At 39.9% G+C, this 20,429-nt stretch overlaps 1 protein-coding gene and 1 non-coding gene across 2 annotated transcripts; both read left to right on the top strand.

The window, feature by feature from the left end:
• Window positions 1-8,597: 8,597 nt before the first annotated feature.
• Window positions 8,598-19,110, top strand: ddx54 (DEAD (Asp-Glu-Ala-Asp) box polypeptide 54). Its single transcript, XM_037753105.1, has 20 exons — window positions 8,598-8,690; window positions 10,464-10,590; window positions 10,684-10,754; window positions 10,844-11,032; window positions 11,807-11,856; window positions 11,947-11,988; window positions 13,034-13,129; window positions 13,225-13,346; window positions 13,474-13,535; window positions 14,139-14,270; window positions 14,400-14,610; window positions 14,692-14,823; window positions 14,909-15,130; window positions 15,222-15,295; window positions 15,377-15,595; window positions 16,437-16,585; window positions 16,669-16,782; window positions 16,895-17,008; window positions 17,122-17,240; window positions 17,749-19,110. The coding sequence occupies exons 1-20, from the start codon at window positions 8,598-8,600 to the stop codon at window positions 18,024-18,026; spliced, it is 2,616 nt and encodes an 871-aa protein (XP_037609033.1). The 3' UTR covers window positions 18,027-19,110.
• On the top strand, window positions 8,829-8,900 carry trnac-gca. Its single transcript has one exon. It is a non-coding gene; the product is annotated as a tRNA-Cys (tRNA).
• Window positions 19,111-20,429: the final 1,319 nt, after the last annotated feature.

The following is a 20,429-nucleotide window of genomic DNA, read 5'->3' on the forward strand; positions in this document are numbered from 1 at the left end:
GCTTATTTTCAGGTGCATACTTGTATTTGAACATGTTTACACGCTTAAATGTTTAAAAAAAAAACCACTTTATTTTTCTTATACTGGCTGTGCTGCAGCACCTCTTTTCACCCTCCATCTGAAACGCTCTGTTTGAGCTCCTCCTCCTACCGAAAAGCCAAGTCTGCTCTAATTGGTCAGCTGGCCCACTGTTTTTGATCGGTCAACCGAACCAAACTCTTCAGACTCCGCTCCAGCTCCGCTCTAAATAGCTTTAATTGAGGGTGTGCCAAACTTGCCGCTAGGCAGGTGTTATGCAAATGTGTTACTTGGTGACATCACCACGTTGCGGAAGAAAAGGCGAGACTTCAAGCGAGGCTTTTCAGGGAGTTCAGGAGCAGTGTTTCTGTGGGGGAGAGTAACTCCCTCCCTCCCTCCCGTGTGTGTGTGCGTGTGTGAACTATAACCGTAAAGGAAGATTTTGCCATTTTGGGAAATACACTTATTCGCTTTTCTTGCTGAGAGTTAAATGAGAGGATTGACAATCTTTTCTTCTAATTTTCTGCCAGAAAGCAAAAAAATAATCACATTTCCCAAGATGTCAAACTTTAGCTTGAACACAAACTCTCGCCATAATAAAAGCCTTATCTTATGTGATATAAGTAACATTACATTTCGCATGCACACTCAAAAAAACACACCCACGCACCCGCACAACTCTACATCTCAAGATCCCCACATTCGTCATGGACATGGGTGTTGAATCTACAATGTGAAATTTTCATATTGCATCAACGCAACCGAACCGAACGGTGTGAAGCATAAAAGAGCAGTCAGTTGTAAAAGTCCCAACGCTGATGTGCACATGCAATTTTTGTCTCGACCTTTTCCCACTTCCCCCTGCATCTCACAGCTCGTGTTCATTTATATTCTGCTGAGCTGCTTGAGCCTTTGAGTGATAAAGCCATGAAAGAGAAGAGTGAGAGGGAAGCGGGAAGAGCAGGTCCGGCAGTACTACAATGATGAAAGTGAGTCTTCCCCGAGCTGCTCCTGACTTATCTCATGACACACAATAGCTGTTTTAAATACCCTTGATGTCTCCAGCGGTAACTAGTTTGGAGCGACAGTGACAAGAATAGGAGAAGGCTACATGGCTTTAAATTCTTGATGAAATTGCAATTAAGACACCAGAAGAAGAACCGAGCCCCGAGGCTGTGCAAGGCAACGACCAAAAAGAAACAACAAGGATGTGAGGAGGAAATACATGAAAAGTTAATTCTGCTCTGTGGGCTTTAATTCTGGCCGTCTGTCATCTTGCATACAACCCTCCCCCTAAAAAGTGGAGAGGAGATGAAACTGAAAATGGCCATTAAGTCTTGTGTATTAACCACAGCCCAGCGGCTGCTCTGCAGCTTTAATGAGCAGTAATCCACTATAGTGTCTGACCACAATACTTCACAACGTGGAGAGATATTCTGCAGGCTGTGTGCAGCTGAATCAAAACAAAAGTCTAGAAACTTCACTTTCAGATTCCACTTTGATGCCCCACCAGTTTGAAGAAATCCTCGGGGGTCTCTTTCGCTTCCCCTTAGGGACAGTTTTTGTGCTTTTTGTCACATGTCCCCTGATTATCGCCTTAACGCTGGCACTGGTGAGATTAACTGCCGGAGCCTTGAAGGGAAAACTGCCTTTTAGCACCCAGAATATCAAGTAATTGAAAAGTTTGACCGGATGTATGTGCCTCTGCAGTTTCACACTAAAGGGAGTGCAAAGCCGGATTCTCCTTATAAAGCAAAGGAGACGTCTCAGCAAAAGGCTTTAAGCTCTAGTTGTGGAAATGTAAGCACTTCTGAATTTTGCTTTATTACCCTTTAAATCATGGTCCCCAGCATTCTGGTTACAATGCACATGAATTCACAAAATACACGTTTTCTATTTGAAGAGTTTATGTACTCAATATAATATTCATTTATGTGGATTTGCTTCACATAAGTTAATATCTAATGGACATATTGTAACCGATCCATTCCCACAATTTATTGAAATGTCTGCTTGCTTGTGTGTAATCATTCTTGAAATGCAGGAGCACAGATCATTTCAGATATCTTTTGTCCATGTTATGATCTTCTACATTCAAAATCCTAAAATGATTCTTGCTGACACCTAGATTTCTTTTAAGGATTGCAATCCAGCCAATGCTAATTTACTGACCTACTAATCTCCCGTGATGGGTGAGTGGAGGGTCCAGAGAAACTACCGGGTTAACACAATTATACGTCCTCTCAAGCATGTAAGCGCTGCTCCTCTCAGCGTCTTATCAGCCCGTGGCATCCTAAGACGAACAGGCCAATCAGTGGCCGTGTGTTATGTGCATGGCTGCTCTGTCTCCCTGCCCAGCAGTCCTGAGGGGGAAGCCCCGAGGGGTGGCCTCCACCATCTGCTGCTGTCACTGGGGGTGGCACCATCACGTTCGCAGTGCCATGCAGCCCAATGACCCTCTCGCCAACTGTTTCCCTCACCAGGTTATTCACAGCTGCATGATGCACACTGGTTGCTGATCCAGAGGCATGTTCTGTATTAGCTTGCCGGAAGGCTTCGATTTAATGCACAAACTAGCCACCCAATTTGACTGTTATCATGCCATTAAACAGGCGTTATCAGTCGCTATACGCACCATAGATGTTGTTCATTTGGGGCCTACTACCAGCCTAGTCGCACAGCAGTTTGTGAAGTAGTAGTATTGATTCATGTACATAGTCACGAATTTCAATTTTTTTTCGTGATGGTAAGCAGGAAATCAATTCGTATGTAATCCATATAATTGTGAAGCAGGAAGTATAGAGAGAGAGAGAGAGGTAAGGAGGCGGTTGAGGTTGCCGTTTGGGTCAAAAAACACAATACTTTCGTCCATGAGACCGGTGTTCGTACCCCGTGTGAAACCACAAGTCAACATTGATTTATTTGTCAACTTCCATACTTAAGTTACAGCACTTCCGGAGTTACTTTAACCCAAACCGCGATATTTTCCTAAACCTCACTAAGTTTTGTTGCCTAAGCCTAACCAAGCCGATCTTAAACCTAACTGAGTAGTTTTATTTTGAAAAGACTGGACACATTGACACGTGTTGCTGGACATTCGTAGGAAAACGCATGAAAAATACGTTGTTGAAAGTCGTGTTGAGCGTAGAAATAGATACAATTTTGTGACTATTTCACCAACTGCCGTGAGACTGTGTTGCTACTAGGCCTTCTAAGTTATAAAAGTGAAAGTGAAACCTAAAAGTAACACGTTGAATGAAACGTTTCGTTTTGAACATAAACAAAAAGGCTTCTTTAGCTTTAGGCAATAAAACTGCTTAGTCAAGTTTAGGGAAAAACATCATGTTTTGGCTTAAAATGACTATGTTTCAGAAGCAAAAGTGTCACACAGGATGTGAACCTCCTGGGCAAAATTCCTGTGCACCCACCTATATGGAGTTTCCTGCTGTCTATACTACAGCACCTGACTTCCTCTTCTGCTCCTGTCATAACTACTACAGTCGCTATACCTTCTTTCGATGATCTACCATGTCAATAGATGATAAAACCTACTAGTGGGTGTAGTAGGCCCCTATTGACCCACATCTATGGTGCTTATAGCAACTGATAACACCTATTTAATAGCCTGACAACAGTCTAATCGGCTAAATGTTTGAACTCGATACACAAGTCTGAGTTTAAACTATGGATAGTGAATTGTCTCTCAGAATAAAAAAATTGAAATATCTTTAACAGCACTAAAAACACGCTTTTCACAATTTCAACACTCACAGCAAATCTCACATTTCACAATTAGGATATAATCATTTCACGGGATGCAACTCTAAAGCTGATATTTCCTCTCATGCAGCCATTTCAAACTTTTTTTGAGGAGCCGTTATCTGATTTCGGAGATTAATTTGCCCCTTGGCTATACAGCGTCTGGCATGGAGAATCAAATCAGCATTTGAAGGCCTGCTGGGGGGACATGCCTGCCTGATATGCTGCAGCAGCACTTCACTCGCGATGCTAATTGGATGTTTGGACTATTTTTAAAAGGTCCACTGAATGAACCCTCGGCCAGCCTTTTAAAGAGCGCTTGATAAATAATTAAATCGACACAGATAGAGGAGAAGAATATTTAACTCTACCCCCATTTAAAGGCTTAGCTTTACCAACCATCAGCTCAATAATCTCTTAATTTAAACATCCCCCCCAATCTCCAAAGCTTAGAGGCAGCATCTGCTACACACACTTCTTTATAAAACCTGGGACATGTTGACATCTGTTTTCCTAATAACTTTCATTCAGTGCCCATTTAGTTACTGTCTGCATACTGAACCAGCGTATCCAAATCCATGTTATCACTGACACAAGTTACACCACGAAGGCCAAATACTCCGCTGTAAGTCCCCTATAGCATCAGGATGCAGCTTATCTTGGCCCACATTAATAAATCTATGTATGTTTGTCATTTATAGATCTTATCGTTTGTGAAATCAATGGCTGCTGGGCTCTCAGGGGATTTGTAACAGGTGGGGTGTTATGCTCCCTAGAGACAAATCAAAACATGCAACCCTATCTTCTGTCATCGCCTGTGATAGACATAGACAGGAACATTAAAAGCCCTGCCTCATGAATAATAAGAGATGAAGCGTGATTCAGAAGCATGTTTTCAACACGAGGGCTTGACATAGTGAGGAAATGTGAGAGTTAAGACGCTGCCAGGAGCTTTGGAGGCTGACCTGATAGCACACTGATGCCAGCGCCCGCTTTATTTGAATGCCAAGTCAAAAACACAACACACCCTTCCCATCCCTGCCAGCTTCATATCTTAATCCTCCTCCGGCTTTATCACTTAAATCACCTTTAAGAACAAAAGCGGATCCTATATAAGTGGCTCGCTGCACCTATGGCCTGCGTGTCATCCCTCTTCAGCTCCCTGAACTGATTTTGACTCCATGCCACCGGCTCTGTGAGGGAATATGAATGGCATTAGCTCTGGGCTGTTGCCATGGTGTTGACTTATTTACTGTACATCAGCCCACTGACTTCAAACAGCACGCAGAACACGTTTTGGCTGCCATATTAGTGTCAGTGTTATCATCCAAAGGACACATTTCCACTGGGTGATTTAAAACATTTAACTGTGGCTGCTTCTCAAACAACAGAAAGTTAGGAGCAAATGCAAAAAGTCCTGTAAGCTGAAAACATACTGACCAATAGAAAATGTGCATTATTGTAATATTATAAATCAAATCCACACTTTATATATTGTTTTTCATTAATATTACATATATAGAAAACATACGAATTCCAATAAGATCAAAACAGAAACGATGATCATTAAAAATGGGATGGAAAACACAGTTTTCTCATTTTGGCTCCTAATGAATAACATACTGTACATCTCAGAGTTCATTTGTGTTTTTAATGTCTTGTGCAGCTGTTTCCTTGAGCAGCAGCTGGCCTCACATTTTATATGAAACCACATGTAGGAACGTCACTGACATTTACATTTGCTCCATAATCACTGTGCTTAGAAGTGAATGAATGGATTATTGAAGGCTTCAAAGGGTATAATTTGACAAAATGCATTATCCTTAACCGTTTTAGGCCAAATCAATATAAGAATAGTAAGAAATAGATGTGAGGGAAAAAATCGATACAGCATAGTATTGCGATATTTTGCGTGGCGATATTGTATCGACACACTGACGTCAAGTATCGATCTTTTATTACATTAAACTATCAACCTCTTAACAATCTGACGGACGCTATTCTGTCTTTCAGAGGTTGTAGCGGGCTCAGTCTTAAAGCTAGAGTGAAGATGCTGGTATGATATGAAACTAGAAAACATGTCATGTTAGTTTGTCGGGAAGAATGTTAAATAACGCTAAAAGTTCCGATAAATTTTGGCGAGGAAAAACTGTCAGGGCCATTTTCACAGGGGTCCCTTGACCTCTATACTCAGGATATGTGAATGATAACTCTGAAATGAACAGAGAAAAAACCTTATCTTATTAAATAAATCAGATGTTGACAAAATGCATAATTTGCAGCGAAAAAGGGTAATAAACCGCAATAAGATCGTATTGTGACGTAAGTATTGTGATAATATCGTATCGTGGGGCCTCTGGTGATTCCCACCCCTAGTAAGACACTCATATTTGATCCCCTTACAGATTCAACTGGTTGTGTAATATTAATTTGGGTTCAAGGCTGTCAAGCAAGGAAATTGCACAAAAGCTTTGGCAGAGCGATATTTATGAATGGAGGCAGAGAGTTGCTTTGTTACGTCATCAACAATCACACGGTATTATCTGATAATGAATGACAAAATATGGCTACTTTAAACAATGACTTATGGTAGCGCAGGTGTAAGAAATTTGGCATTTAAGGACAGAATCTTAAAATTAGTACAGTGCATAGTGCCATGCTGAAACCATAGCGATTCTGTCTCTGAGCTTATGTTTGTGCAGTGGACTAAAATCAGTTTTTTGGAGAAATCTTGCAGCATATTTCAGGATTCCAGTAGCATTAGTGTTGCAGTTGTTGCATGGATGGGTAGGCTTTGGTTGCCAAAATGTCCTATGTCCCACTTACTTATGTCCCACTTACACAACAAAAAGAAAAACTCTGATTGCACCATGAGTTATATAAATATATAGTCATCACAATAGAGGCATATTAAGGCTCTACTTTTTACTTTTCACTTTTCTCATATACCTAAAGAATAGATATATCTGACTCTGTAGGTCAAAAACAGCTTTGTTGATTTCACCCAGACAGATCAAATGAAATTAGATTATTTTTTGCAAATTGCACAACCTAATGACCTTAATATGAGTTTGCAGGACAGTGTTACACTGGTGTTATTTTAATAAATAAAATAATCCAAGTCAAAGTTAAAGCATGCTTTTCATTTCAATGATGAAATGAGGAATGATATAAATGATAAGACAAAAATTGTGTCATTTGCTGACTTGACTTATTCCTGTTTCAAAGGAAACAAGGAGCAAATTATCATGGCGAAGATTTTAAATGTATGTATACTGACTGAGGCAGAGAGATAAAACACATCCTGTGATTAGATCAGCATTGGACTGTGTAGCCTATAATACATCTCAGCACCAGAGACGTTGCTGTGAAAATTAGGGTGTAATCAAATTCAAACCAAGACTCTGCTAAGAGACATCTGTGCCAGCCTTTCAAGTGCAAATGCTGACACAATAGAAGGCAACAGGCTGAGGATGCTGCATGTATGTTCTCTCTCAGAAATCAGGTGAAAAGCCAGCTACAGTACAAAACCTCTGAACTGAACAGAAAAATATCTTCATGCAAACAAAACATTTCTCTCTGGTATTTATGCAATAAATGGATAACCAGAAGAAATGCAGAGATGGATGTCACTCCACGCAGGCAAAAACTGATTTAATCCTATAAACAGAAATAAAGTAGTTTGACAAGATATAAAAAGCATCAGTTCTTAAAGATGAACCCAAATAGCCTGACATCTGTAGCCTAAATGAGGATTCATGATATTGCTCCTCTGCTTATATATTTCAAACAAAATATCATCCTTCTCCAATGAATGAAGTTAATTTGAAGGGAATTGAAAAAGCAAGACTGGAAAATTGTGTTATATGGTTACGTTTAGCTGTTGGATTATTGCTGCTACAAAATGACCTGAAACTTGGAGAGCTGGTCTCACTGAATGTCTTTAAAGTGCTTCTAAAAGATTTGGAAACAAGCACATCTGGCTGTAGATGTTTTGAATGTTGATGAATGTTTTTTGATACCTTATGATTCTGTAATTTGCTCTTTGTCTTCGTTTTCAATTGTTATGTTTGTTTTATGTCTGCAACTGTGTAACTGTGCTGCTGCCTATCTTGGCCAGGACACTCTTGGAAAAGAGATTTTTAATCTCAATGAGTTTTTTTTTTACTCCTAGTTAAATAAAGGTTAAATACAAATAAAATAAAAATTGGCTTCGAGGTACAGTTCATCAAATCTGCATCCTCTTTAAGTAAATGAAATGATGTTACATCAGAAACTATGTCATGGGGCGTTATAAAGAGTTAAAGATAATATAAATGACACAACCTACAGTATAATGGCCTCAGAGGAGGTGGAGATTGAGTAAAATATGCATAATTATAGATGTTAATGTTCATGAAATCTGCATCCTCTGTAAGTAAATGAGATGCTGTTACATCAGAAACTATGTTATGAGGCGTTATAAAGATTTAAAGATAATATAAATGACACAGCCAAGAGTATAATGGCCTCAGAGGAAGTGGAGATGGAGTAAAATATGCATAATTATAGATGTGAGTGTACACACGCTCTATAGCAGCAGCCAGTAGATGGCAGTGTTGAGCTTTAAGCGACCTCATACAGACCGGAAGAAGAAGAAGAAGAAGAAGCGGAAGCAGCAGAAGAAGCTCACACGTGTGTCCAACATGTCTGCTCACAGTGTTGTTGTCGTGTGTTTAAATGCCATGAGCTGTGTTTACTAGTTTTAACTAGTTTGACGCCGTGTTATTTCATAAACAGGACAGTAAACGTATCTTTTGGCAGAGATTTAAAGCTTCAGGATGGCGCAGAGGAAGAAGAAATTCACCAAGAGGAGGAGACACGGAGCCGAGCCTGACTTTGAGCTGGCTGCTGAAGTTAAGGACGATGATTCTGTAAGGAACAATATTTAAATCTAAAACAACTTACTGTTGGCAGCTGATATATATCGGTGGTGGCAGCTTTTGATGTATTATCATGTCAGCATACCTCATAAGTATAGGTAGACTATTTACCATGTTATACAGGTATCTGGGGGTATAGCTCAGTGGTAGAGCATTTGACTGCAGATCAAGAGGTCCCCGGTTCAAATCCGGATGCCCCCTAGGAGATGTTTTGAACAATTTGACTTATGATATATAAAAAATATATATATAACATGTGCAGGGTTGATTATATCTGTGTTTGCTATGCTCAAAGCACCCCGGGAGTAACTCTACATGGGTATAACAAAGGGCTGTACGATTTTGACAAAATATCTAATTGCGATTATTTTTGACTGATATTGCGATACGATTTGCGATTTTAGAGGGAATGATAATCTTCACATCATTATTCTCATTTTTATTGAAAAACATTCAAATTATTATGTTGTGATTTTTGCGTGGATTTGTACCAAACAAAGATGTTTTCTTAAGTCTGTAGAATATGATGTGTAAGCCAGAACATCTCAATATTTCATTTAAAATGAAATTTTGACACACAGTTTACCTTTAACAAATATTGCAAGTCCTTAAAATCATACGATTTGAAAATTGCAGTAGGTCATATTGTGATATCGATAAAATTTGATTAATTGTGCAGCTCTAGTGTGACATATATTCATAAGCATGTGACTTAAGTGTAAGTGTTGAAAAATTAGTTCATATAAATTATAGCATAATAGCCTCTATATGTGTTCTGTTGTCACCTCATTTGTTTAATCTCTGCCACTTTATAATTACACTTATTCTGCGACCTGTACATTGCTCAAATGCAATGAAACAAGTACGCTGTTTCTGTACATGTAACATCCATGCAACCATATCTACATCCATCATATGTGATGTACATTAAGGCTGTCCTCCACCAAAGAAATTCTTAGTTGACTTAACACTTGTTGATTTGGTCGACTAATCTGTTAGTTGATTTAATCGACAGATCTGTAAAACTGACTTTCTCCACAAAGAATTACACAGAAGCACCACTTTAAATCTTCTGTTTACTGGAGATGTGCTCATAAGTTGCATGAATAAAAAACGACTAATAGACTAAAGAAATCTTATTGACTAAGACCAAAATGACCGATTAGTCAACTAATTGACGAAGAGGGGGCAGCCCTTATGTAGGCTACATTACTTTTGAAATGATGCCATTTTTTTATACTAATTGTTTACCTACCTCAGGATGCATTTACTGCTGAAACAGTCTGCTATTCGTTTAGTCAGTCAACAGAAAATCACTCAACAATTTTGCTGACCGATCAATCCCCAAAAGTCCATCTCTACTCAAAAATGTGTTTTGCTTATTATTGCATTATTACATGTGTAGAGTGACGTATATGTAGAGTTTGACACTAGAAGGCTGTTTTCACATTCATCTGCTGCAGGGGGAAAGTTTCTCCTTAAATCTGAATTTAACACGTGTGTGTAAACGAGCGGGATTTCGTGACATCACGACCAGTATGGAGCCAGTCCAGTATGAAACTTACACAGTGTGATGTGGAAACCTGAAACCTCCAGTGCACATAACACTGGGAATGGATTTTTCAGTGAAGCAGGAGACATCCTGTGTCCAGCAGTGAACAAAATTAACATATTCAGAGACTGCTGGAACACTTCAACCTCTGTACCTGCACTCCTGTCATGTTGTTAACAAGCTATTTTTGTGTTTTCTCATCGGTCTCACAGACAGGGAGGAAATTCCCGCGGTTCCCGAACACATCAGACTGCCTGTCAGATGTGGAGCCTGACACCAGGCAGCTGGTCAGGGCCCAGAACAAGAAGAAGAAGAAGTCTGGAGGCTTTCAGTCCATGGGTAAGACCAAGTGAAGAGTCTACCTGTGTGTATTCATTAGACCACTGTTTCCCCAGAGGCACCATTGTTTAACTACATTCTGCATGATTTCAGGTCTCAGTTACCCTGTATATAAAGGCATCATGAAGAAGGGTTACATAGTCCCTACTCCGATCCAAAGAAAAGTAAGTCCACTGCAGGATCCTGTAATCAAACATTTGTGACTTCTAACAGCACAGTATTTCACGCCCAATCCTTCTCTCCACCACTTCAGACTGTCCCAGTGATTTTGGATGGCAAGGATATCGTAGCCATGGCGAGGACCGGCAGCGGTAAAACGGCCGCCTTCCTGGTGCCCATGTTTGAGAAGCTGAAGGCCCCGCAAGCCCAAACAGGAGCCAGGGCCCTCATCCTGACCCCCACCAGAGAGCTGGCCCTGCAGACCATGAAATTCACAAAAGAGGTCAGACGAGCAGACTGATGAGTGTTTACTATTAATAAAAATCAACTTCATTTATATAGCATGGTTCAAAACCAAATTACAAAGTGCTTTACAAGATAGAAATGGCAGGATAAATACAATTAAAAGTTACAAAACATCGAGCAAAGGAGCTACATGTGAGAAAAGCCCATACCTTCATTGAATGTAGTAATGTAATGCGCAATGTATGAAAATGTTTCATCATTATTTACTTATTTATTCAATTACTATGTGAATTTTTATTCTTCGCCTGGTCCTCGTGTGAGTCAGTATGTACGGGGCCACAGGAGGTGCCATTATGCATCTCTGCCCCTTATTTATTTATTTAGGTATTTATTTATTTATAAATGTATTCATTCTGTGTTTCTGTGAGTTTGTGTATGGTCGGGGTAGATTGTAAAACTGATTTGCTCTTCTGGGATAAATAAAATTGTCTGAATCTGAAAAAGGTACAAAAAAATAAAATGAAACAATATAAAATAATTAAAATAGTCCTTAAAATAAAAGTTAAGAGAATGTCTTCGTATACAGATACAAGTGAAAATTCAGGTCACAACTCCTGTGAAGGCACACTTGTAATTGCAATAATATGTCGTTCATCTAGGTGTTCAAGTTGTCTATTGTTACATGTAGTTATATTTTCTGGGTTAAAAAACCTTAAATGACAGTTTAGTTAATTTGCAGAAGAGCCTCCGTGATAATGTTTTAGTGCTGCTGACCCTGATTTCTCTCTCTCACTGTGTTGTGGTATTGTAGTTGGGGAAATTCACCGGCCTCAGGACTGCCTTGATCCTCGGAGGAGACAGGTGTGTGATCTCTCAGTCTTCTTGTTCTGTCAGTTTTCTGTTGTACTTTGAGATCAGTAAGTGAAGGTAAATGTCTCTGCTCTTTTCCAGAATGGATGATCAGTTTGCCGCTCTTCATGAAAACCCCGACATGTGAGTCTTTTGTTGTAGCGCTAACTCATGATGTTGTTTCTTCCCATCCATGTACTTAGTGTATGTTGTAATCCTTTATGTTGGTCGGTGGCACAAAGCGGCTCAAGTTAAGATTTTCCTCAAAGTCAGAGTTAAGGTTTTCCTTAAAGTAAAATCGGTTGCACAAAACACCCATAAGTCTTCTGTTCACTTAAGTATTTAAGGTTTTCTCCATATTTTGGTCTTACACTGTTGGACAAAAGACCTTAGCAACCAAAGTAAGGAAAAAAACGTAAGGTACCTCTGGCCAAGTTTATGGCAATAAATGAAGAAAATGAACGCATCCCAAGAAGAGTGTTTTGCGACCGGGAGAACCCGGTGAATATGCTGAACAATGACCAATTGATTTTACACTATATTTGACTGGAGGCTGCATTACCACACAGGCTTGCAGTTGGGCACTACCGGAGAGGCAGTGTGTTAATGCGCAGATACATCTGCCTCAAAACAGTGTTGTGTATGGGGGGAGAGCTGGCCCACAAATGTGACTTTTAGCTACATCTACACTCACACAAACAGAGGGATGAGGAGACAAGACGCCCCTTGGCAATTAATGATTGCTCTACGGTTTTGTGCTACGGGATTTTTCCAGTCCGTAATAGGCGACGGATTTCATGTCCACAGATCAACAGTGTGCCGCGTCATTCACTGAGTTTCAAACGGCCTTACCCGTCTGCTGAACACTGTGGTGAAGTTCCCGTCAAAACGAGGAGAATGAGATAGTGGCGCACTTCTTTAATGTTGCCAACAGATGGGACCCACAGGGTTCAACCGCCTGTACAATATGAAGATCAATTTGTTACCAGAAAACATTCAATCAATGTCCAATTAGTAAATGCCTTAAAGTTTGTCTTTAACTAAGGAAGCCTTTTAGGATTTAAGATGTGCAACACCCTTAAGTAAGTTCCTCAGCTAAGGAGAGTGTCAGCCTTAAGTATCATACTTAAGGTGAAAACTTCAGGTGCTTTGTGCAACTGGCCCCTGACCTGTCCCCCCCCCCCCACAGAATCATCGGTACCCCCGGTCGTCTCATGCACGTTATCAGGGACATGAACCTGAAGCTGCAGGGTGTGGAGTACGTGGTGTTTGATGAGGCTGACAGGTGAGAATTGGGATTGTTTAAAGGTGTCATATTTTCATTTCACACCTGCATGCATTGTATGTGTGAACATGTCGGCGTTTTACTCCTTCGCTCAGGTTGTTTGAGATGGGTTTTGCCGAGCAGCTTCAGGAGATCATCCGGAGGCTTCCAGACACCAGACAGACTCTGCTGTTCTCCGCCACGCTGCCCAAACTGCTGGTGGAGTTCGCCAGAGCCGGTGAGATCACTTATCAGTTCTGTTTTACATGATGTATCCATCAAGTTTAAAGATGTCGTCATAACAACATATTTGTGTTCAAGACCGAAGCTAACTAAATAAGATTTTTTTAAATATATATTTCCAGGGCTGACTGAACCAGTGTTGATTCGTTTGGATGTGGATTCTAAACTGAGTGACCAGATTAAGGTAAAGAGTTTATTAAACACGAAATAATTTTTCCTCCCATAGAAACCAATGTTTAAAGAGGAAAACATACTTTTATTATGATAAACAAATTAAGGATGTGCTCCATGATAATTTATAATAATATGACAGAATTGCAATGTCAGTAACCTCCATCTGAGACCTGTTAATAATTGATCATTTAAATAAATATGTCCGTTAAGGCCCTGATCACACAGAGCGCGTTTTGCAGATGGAAAACGCAAGCCGCACCGCACTGCCTTTTTGTTGCTCAGTCAGACAGAGCAGTTTGCTGCGTCTTTTTTTAAATTGTTGTTAGGCAACCACCAAATGAGTGGTAACGTAAGCTCAACATAAACCATGAACTATACGCTACCCAATGCTTAATAGTGCAGTTTAAATGAATGAAAACAATGAGTTGAGTTTTTTTCAACTCGAGGCGTTAAGGGCGCTTCTGTAAAAATGCATAAGCAGCGCACAAAACTTTCATTGAAACAATTACAAAAGCCGCAACAGGCTCTGTGGTGCATCTAAAGCTTGGAGCTAAATCCTCTCTTCATATCTGTCCATCCCGTTCAAAATCTCAATTTCTCCTGTCTTCCTCAGCTGTCATTTTTCCATCTGCGTGTGGATGACAAGCAGGCGCTGCTGCTTCACCTGCTGAGGAACGTGGTGAAACCTCAGGAGCAGACGTTGGTTTTTGTAGCCACCAGACACCACGTAGAGTACGTCAGGGAGGTAAGATACAAGACAGATACAAGATACAAACAGCAGAATAACTCAGCTGTGTCTCTCTTTGTGTGAAAGTTTCCTTGTAGCGCTACATCAGCTTTGATTTATGTTATTTTCTTTTGTTTTGATCTCCAGCTGCTGACTGCAGAAGGCATAGAGTGCGCCTACATCTACAGCGCCCTCGATCAGACCGCCAGAAAGATCAACATTGGGAAGTTTGTGCATCGCAAAGCCATGGTGCTAATTGTGACTGATGTTGCTGCCCGTGGTATAGACATCCCCATGCTGGACAACGTCATCAACTACAACTTCCCCTCCAAGCCCAAGCTCTTCTTGCACAGAGTTGGTGAGCGACTTATACAATGAAGTGACTAGGCTGATATGATAAATGAGGATTATTTGGTCATCACCTGTCTTTTCCCTTCAGGCCGTGTGGGACGTGCTGGACGCAGCGGCGTAGCCTGGAGTATGATTTGTGCAGACGAGATGGCTCTTGTCTACGACCTTCACCTTTTCCTCGGAAGACCTGTTCAGTTTGCCACACTCGAACACGCACAAGGTAGGCTGCCAGGACTTCACCTGATGAACGAACTCTTGGATTGATTAGTTGTCACGAGCTCCGATCTAAAACTCTCCTCCTCCAGATTCAGATGGTGTGTTTGGTCGGGTCCCTCAGTGTATCCTGGATGACGAAGGTTCTCATCTGGTCACGGCTCACGAGAACTCTCAGGACCTGCAAAACCTGCACCACGTCTCCGAGAACGCCTACTTGCAGTATCTCAAGTCTCGGCCACACCCCGCACCGGAGTCCATCAGACGGGTCAAGAACACAGATCTGTCCAGCATGGCTGTCCATCCGTTACTGGGTCAGTTTGGAGGAAGATGAACTATGAAGAGAACAGTGATGATGGTACTCCGACAGTAGTCGTTAACGGCCTCTGATTGGTCTTGTTTCAGGGTCGGGTTTGGAGAAAATGGAACTGGAGCGCCTTCACATAGTTGATGCCATCAAAGGCTACAAATCCAAATCAGTGAGTTACAGTAGATGATGAATGGTGCTGAAATTTTCTTGCTGACCTTTGATAAAACATACAAACTTTCTCCTTTCGTAGACTATCTTTGAAATCAACTCTACCAGTAAGACCCAGGCGGGTGAGGTGATGCGGGCCAAGCGCTCCAAGGACACGCGGCTGGTGAACAAATTCAGCAAAAAGAGAGACAACATGGCTGCAGAAAGTCTGCTACACCAGCCCGCCAACCCCACCGCCACCACCACCACCACCGACATGGATATCACACACAACACAGACGAAGAAGAGGACGAGATAAAGGCAAGAAACTCTCATGCCTCTGTGGTATTATGATTTGACACCAAGCATCTACAGCATGTTTTCTCTAGAGTGTTTTTTTTTTTTTTTTTTTTTCATTGGTGCAAAAACAAAACAGTAATGAAACAACAATGTTAAGAACAGGAGAGAAATACCAAGAAAAAGACTACGAAAACAAGTTGACATTCAGAGCTTGACATGATACATAACAAACAAAACAAACATAACAAAACTAAAAAAAGGATGAAATAATGCTCATAATGATTATAGTAATATCTTAAATAGATTAAAAATAGAAAAGATAATAATAATACATATTTTACTAATTTGACTAATCATTTAATCGACAAAATCAATTCAGCTCTAAAATATTTTTTTTATACTGTAAGAAGTTCCCCCCCTCCCGTCCCCCCTTTTTTATTTTCTATTAACTTATTATTTGATTTAATTTATTATTACTCTCGTATTTTTGTATTATTGTTTTTTTTTTTGTTATGTGTTTTTTTAGTTTTTTTAATTCTATTCTTTCTTTTTGTCATTATTATTATTGTTATTTCTTTTCTTGGTTTTGTTTCAGTTTTGAATGTTGAGGTTGTTTTCTCTAGTGTACTTGACGGGTTTGTCTGTAAGCTCATCTACTTAAAAGTTGGTTTATAAACTGTTGTAATTACAAACAGCGGATTGTATATATGAAAACAGCCTTGAAAAAATTAAGTTTTTTAATAAGACAGAGCAGCATCTCTACTAAACGTATGTAATTATTATTGCAAATCCTCATTTTGTATTCAGCACTTAAAATGACAAACTAGATGTTTAAACATGTAATTCTTCATGTTTCCACCAGGGGGTGTTCTCTGCAGTGGTAGGTGGAAAAAAGAGAAGGCTGCAGGAAGATGGGGAAGAGCGACAGAAGGACAAGAGAAGCAGACAGTCGGGCAAAGATGAGGAGTATTACATCCCCTACCGACCCAAAGACTTCAACTCTGAGAGAGGGTGAGGCCTGAACCATTGAGATTTATTCTAAATGTGTTATCTGTGTGTGATTAACCTGTGACTCATGGTCCGTGTGCTCTTAGGTTAAGTCTAGGCAAAGAGGGCACCGCCTTTGAACAGCAGGCGTCCTCCGCCGTCCTGGACCTCATGGGAGACGACGGAAACAAGCTAAACCAGAACAAGAACATGATGAAATGGTGACAATTTAAATTCACTCTAAATCTGTCTCTCTCCTCTTCTTTCTGATAACCTCATGCTTCTGATTCTGCCACTTCTCACCATAATTCAGTGTCTCTCTTTCATTCGTAGGGACCGTAAGAAGAAGCGCTTTGTGAGAGAAACAGGAGGAAAGGACGACCAGAAGAAGAAGCTCAGACTAGATGGTGGACAGACCATCGACAACAAGAAGAACAGGAAGAACCAGTATCCTCTTTGTTTACTTGTTTACTATTACTGTTCTCTCTCTCTCTCTCTCTCTCACTCTGACAATATTTAGCTGTATCGTTGAGATGTTGTATCACTTAACGACATTTCAGTTACGAGGAGTGGAAGAAAAAATACAGGGTCGATGACGGAGGATCTGGCTCAGATGGGGAAAGAGGAGGAGGACGAGGAGGGAGGAGGCCAGGAGGAGGAAGAGGAGGAGGAGGGGGAGGTAGGAGAGCAACTGTAGTCTTAACACTTACTAATCCATTACAGCTGATGGACCAAAAAATAATAAATCAAAATGTCGCCCATAGGTTAAATTATCTATTTATCCATATTAAATAACCAAATGAGATAATCGTGTTAATTATTGAGCTCTAAAAGTGTTAGTCGGTGGATTTTGCTACCTTTGAACAGAGCAAGGTTAGCTGTTTCCAGTCTTTGTGCTAAGCTAACTGGTGTTCTATTGAATGAACAGATATGAGGGGTATTGATTTTCTCATCTAACTCTAAAGTGAATGAACATATTTCCCAAAATGCCGAACTATTCCTTTAGGACAGATCATTATATTGCCATTTTGAATCTTGATTATCCAACCTGTAAAGGCGTTGTGAAGATTGTCTGCTTTAATCTTCAACCAGAAAGAGAAGTCACTTTCTACATTATAGGTCTATAGTATGTAAATCACATGTACCATTTAAAAAATACAACTGTTTCTGTATCCTCCGTCTCCCAGGCCCAGGCAGAGGTCGTGGTCGTGGCCGTGGTCGTGGTGCTAACTTCCAGAGCCCAGCGGGACAGCAGATGACGCCCGGCGGCCTCAAAGTGCGCTCGGAGCTGAAGACGAGCGACCAGATCCTGAGGCAGCGCAAGAAAGATCAGAAGCAACAGTTCCTGCAGGGCGGAGGCCTGAAAAACCTGCGTACCAAGAACAAAAAGTATCTCGGTGAAGTTAAGAAATCAGGCTTCGGACGGGGTGGTCAGAAGAAGGGTAAGATGAGGAAGAGACTCTAAGGAGGACGCAGAGGGAGAACTGTCACGATGGAGTGAGATGAAGTGGCTGGATGATGAATACAATCTTCTTCCCAAACCACCTTGAATAACGTCATTCATGTTTGTGGATTTAAAGGAGAAGACAAGTTGAGGAAAGCATCTCTACACTGTAGAGTTTAACAACTGAACTCTAAATTTGCCACAGAGTATTTACAGGAATGATCCAGTGAACTAGAGCTCCCTGTTTTATGCGTGTTGGCAGATTAATGTATTTGATTACTGAGATATTTCTATACACATTATTAACTGATGGCAAAATACAGATGTGAATACAACAATGTTCTGTGTCTTCATTTGCAGTTTTTTTATTTTGTCAGTTCTATACAAATGCTTATTAAGGCCATTGTAAGTAAAAAAAATAAATAAAAAAAATAAGCCGGGAGAGGGGGGCTATTTTCTGAGTTTTTCTCGTAAATTTGCTGCTTTTATCTCCGAGAATATCAGTTTATTCTAGTAAATGTACAACTCTAATCTCAGAGAATATCTGAGTTGTTTTTTTGTATTAATTTCCGAGATTAAAGGCGTATATTTACGAGAAAAAAACTTGGATATTCTCTGAGATTGAAGTGGCAAATTTACGAGAAAACCCCCACAAAATTTGTGAGATTTGAAGGTGTACATTTACGAAAAAAATCCGAAAAATAATGAAGTGCAATCTCAGAAATTCTGAGTTTAATCTCGGAATATTAACCCCCCCCCTCCCCCAACACCGTAACTATTTTTATTTGTTCCCTATATTGGCCCTAATACGCCGCTGTAGTTGCATACTAATACATACATATTACAACAACACAAGTATGTTTATGATGTGACTTTCCAAAATATTGACATTTTCATTCTTGAAGCTGTGTTTCTTATACAGTAATCTACTAAACTGCGCTGCACCAAATGTATGAGGAGGGACTCTGATATATAGACAATACTGGTTCTGGTCCATCACTTTTAAAAAGCAGGAATGTGTCTGGAAGAAAACCTTTAAGATGTGAGAAACTCTGGCTACATATGGTATGACAATATAGCTCTATTAAACCGGTTTATAGTATCAGTGGAACTGTGGTCTGACTTTCTCTATCTGGTGTCCTTTTGGACATTTCTTTAAATGAAAGCCCAGTCAGGGTAACCGCATGGCTTTGAAAGGATGTTTGACGTGACTTTGTTTCCCCGTCTTCTGCCTTTATATTTGTCGGTATGTTCGTGCTGGTGTAAAGTCTGGATTGCTCCCGGTTTGTGCTCCAGTGGATGATGACAAATGAGGTACTGGTTTGTGTGAGTGGGTTTTTTCTGTAAACCTCAAAACTGACTCTGGCTTCTTTAGGGAGACTCTAAAACATTCAGCTTCTCATTATTCATCTCCTCTGTAAAAAAAATAATGTTATCCACCAAATGATGTGTTCAGTGAAGGAGAAGCCACCGGTTCTGTGATGTGTAGGCCTAAGATTTTCTTCTTTTAATTTTCTGCTAATAATTACAGTTTTTCTCGATTGTTTGCACACATTTTCTGAAAGCATACCTCATATTCTCGGAACTCTATACACACAGACACAAAAACTCGCACACAAAACCCCAAACTCCACAAATCTCCTGCAAAATCAAACTCTGCACTTAAAACAATGTCTTCTCAAAAAGACATTTTTCGTTCAAATGACACACACACACACACACACACACACACACACCATCAAATGAATAGACATTTCTAAGAACTAATTGAACACGGATGTGCTCAATAGAAAACACTATCATGATAATCTTAGCAGTAGGCCTTATGCATTTTCTGTGTTACACTACATACTGTACGTACAGGAGCCTGTTGTATGTTGCATATTTTAATACTCAAATATAGAATAGAATAGAATGGAAAGCTTTATTGTCATCGTATTAAATACAACAAGATTCACAGTTGCCACTTCTGGTCAGTGCTTTAAAACAAATATTTGACAAGACTAAACGAGGCAGATAAAACATATAACAGGTAAAACACACACAGTTATAAAACAAATAAAACAGGTAAAGTAGATGTAATAAATAAATATATATAGACAGAGGTGTTACACTAGAGGAATAACATAGGTAAAATAGATGTAATGTAAACAGAGGTAATTGCACTTGTAAAATAGGTAGGGTAGATGTAATAAATAAAATGTAAACAAAGGTAGTTGCACTTGAGGTATATATATTGCATCAAAGAATATATTGCACAGTCAAATGTATTTCAAAGTCAGTGTATTAATATTGCACAGATTTATTGTTTATTGCACCGATCTATTGTTTGAAAAACAAATACAAGAATAGAATGTGTTTTTATTCCTAAATATTGTATACAACTCAGCAAACACAGTTGTATTTGGAACGCATTCCTCATAC

The sequence above is a fragment of the Sebastes umbrosus genome, chromosome 19, assembly GCF_015220745.1.
Source record: "Sebastes umbrosus isolate fSebUmb1 chromosome 19, fSebUmb1.pri, whole genome shotgun sequence".
Taxonomy (NCBI): domain Eukaryota; kingdom Metazoa; phylum Chordata; class Actinopteri; order Perciformes; family Sebastidae; genus Sebastes; species Sebastes umbrosus.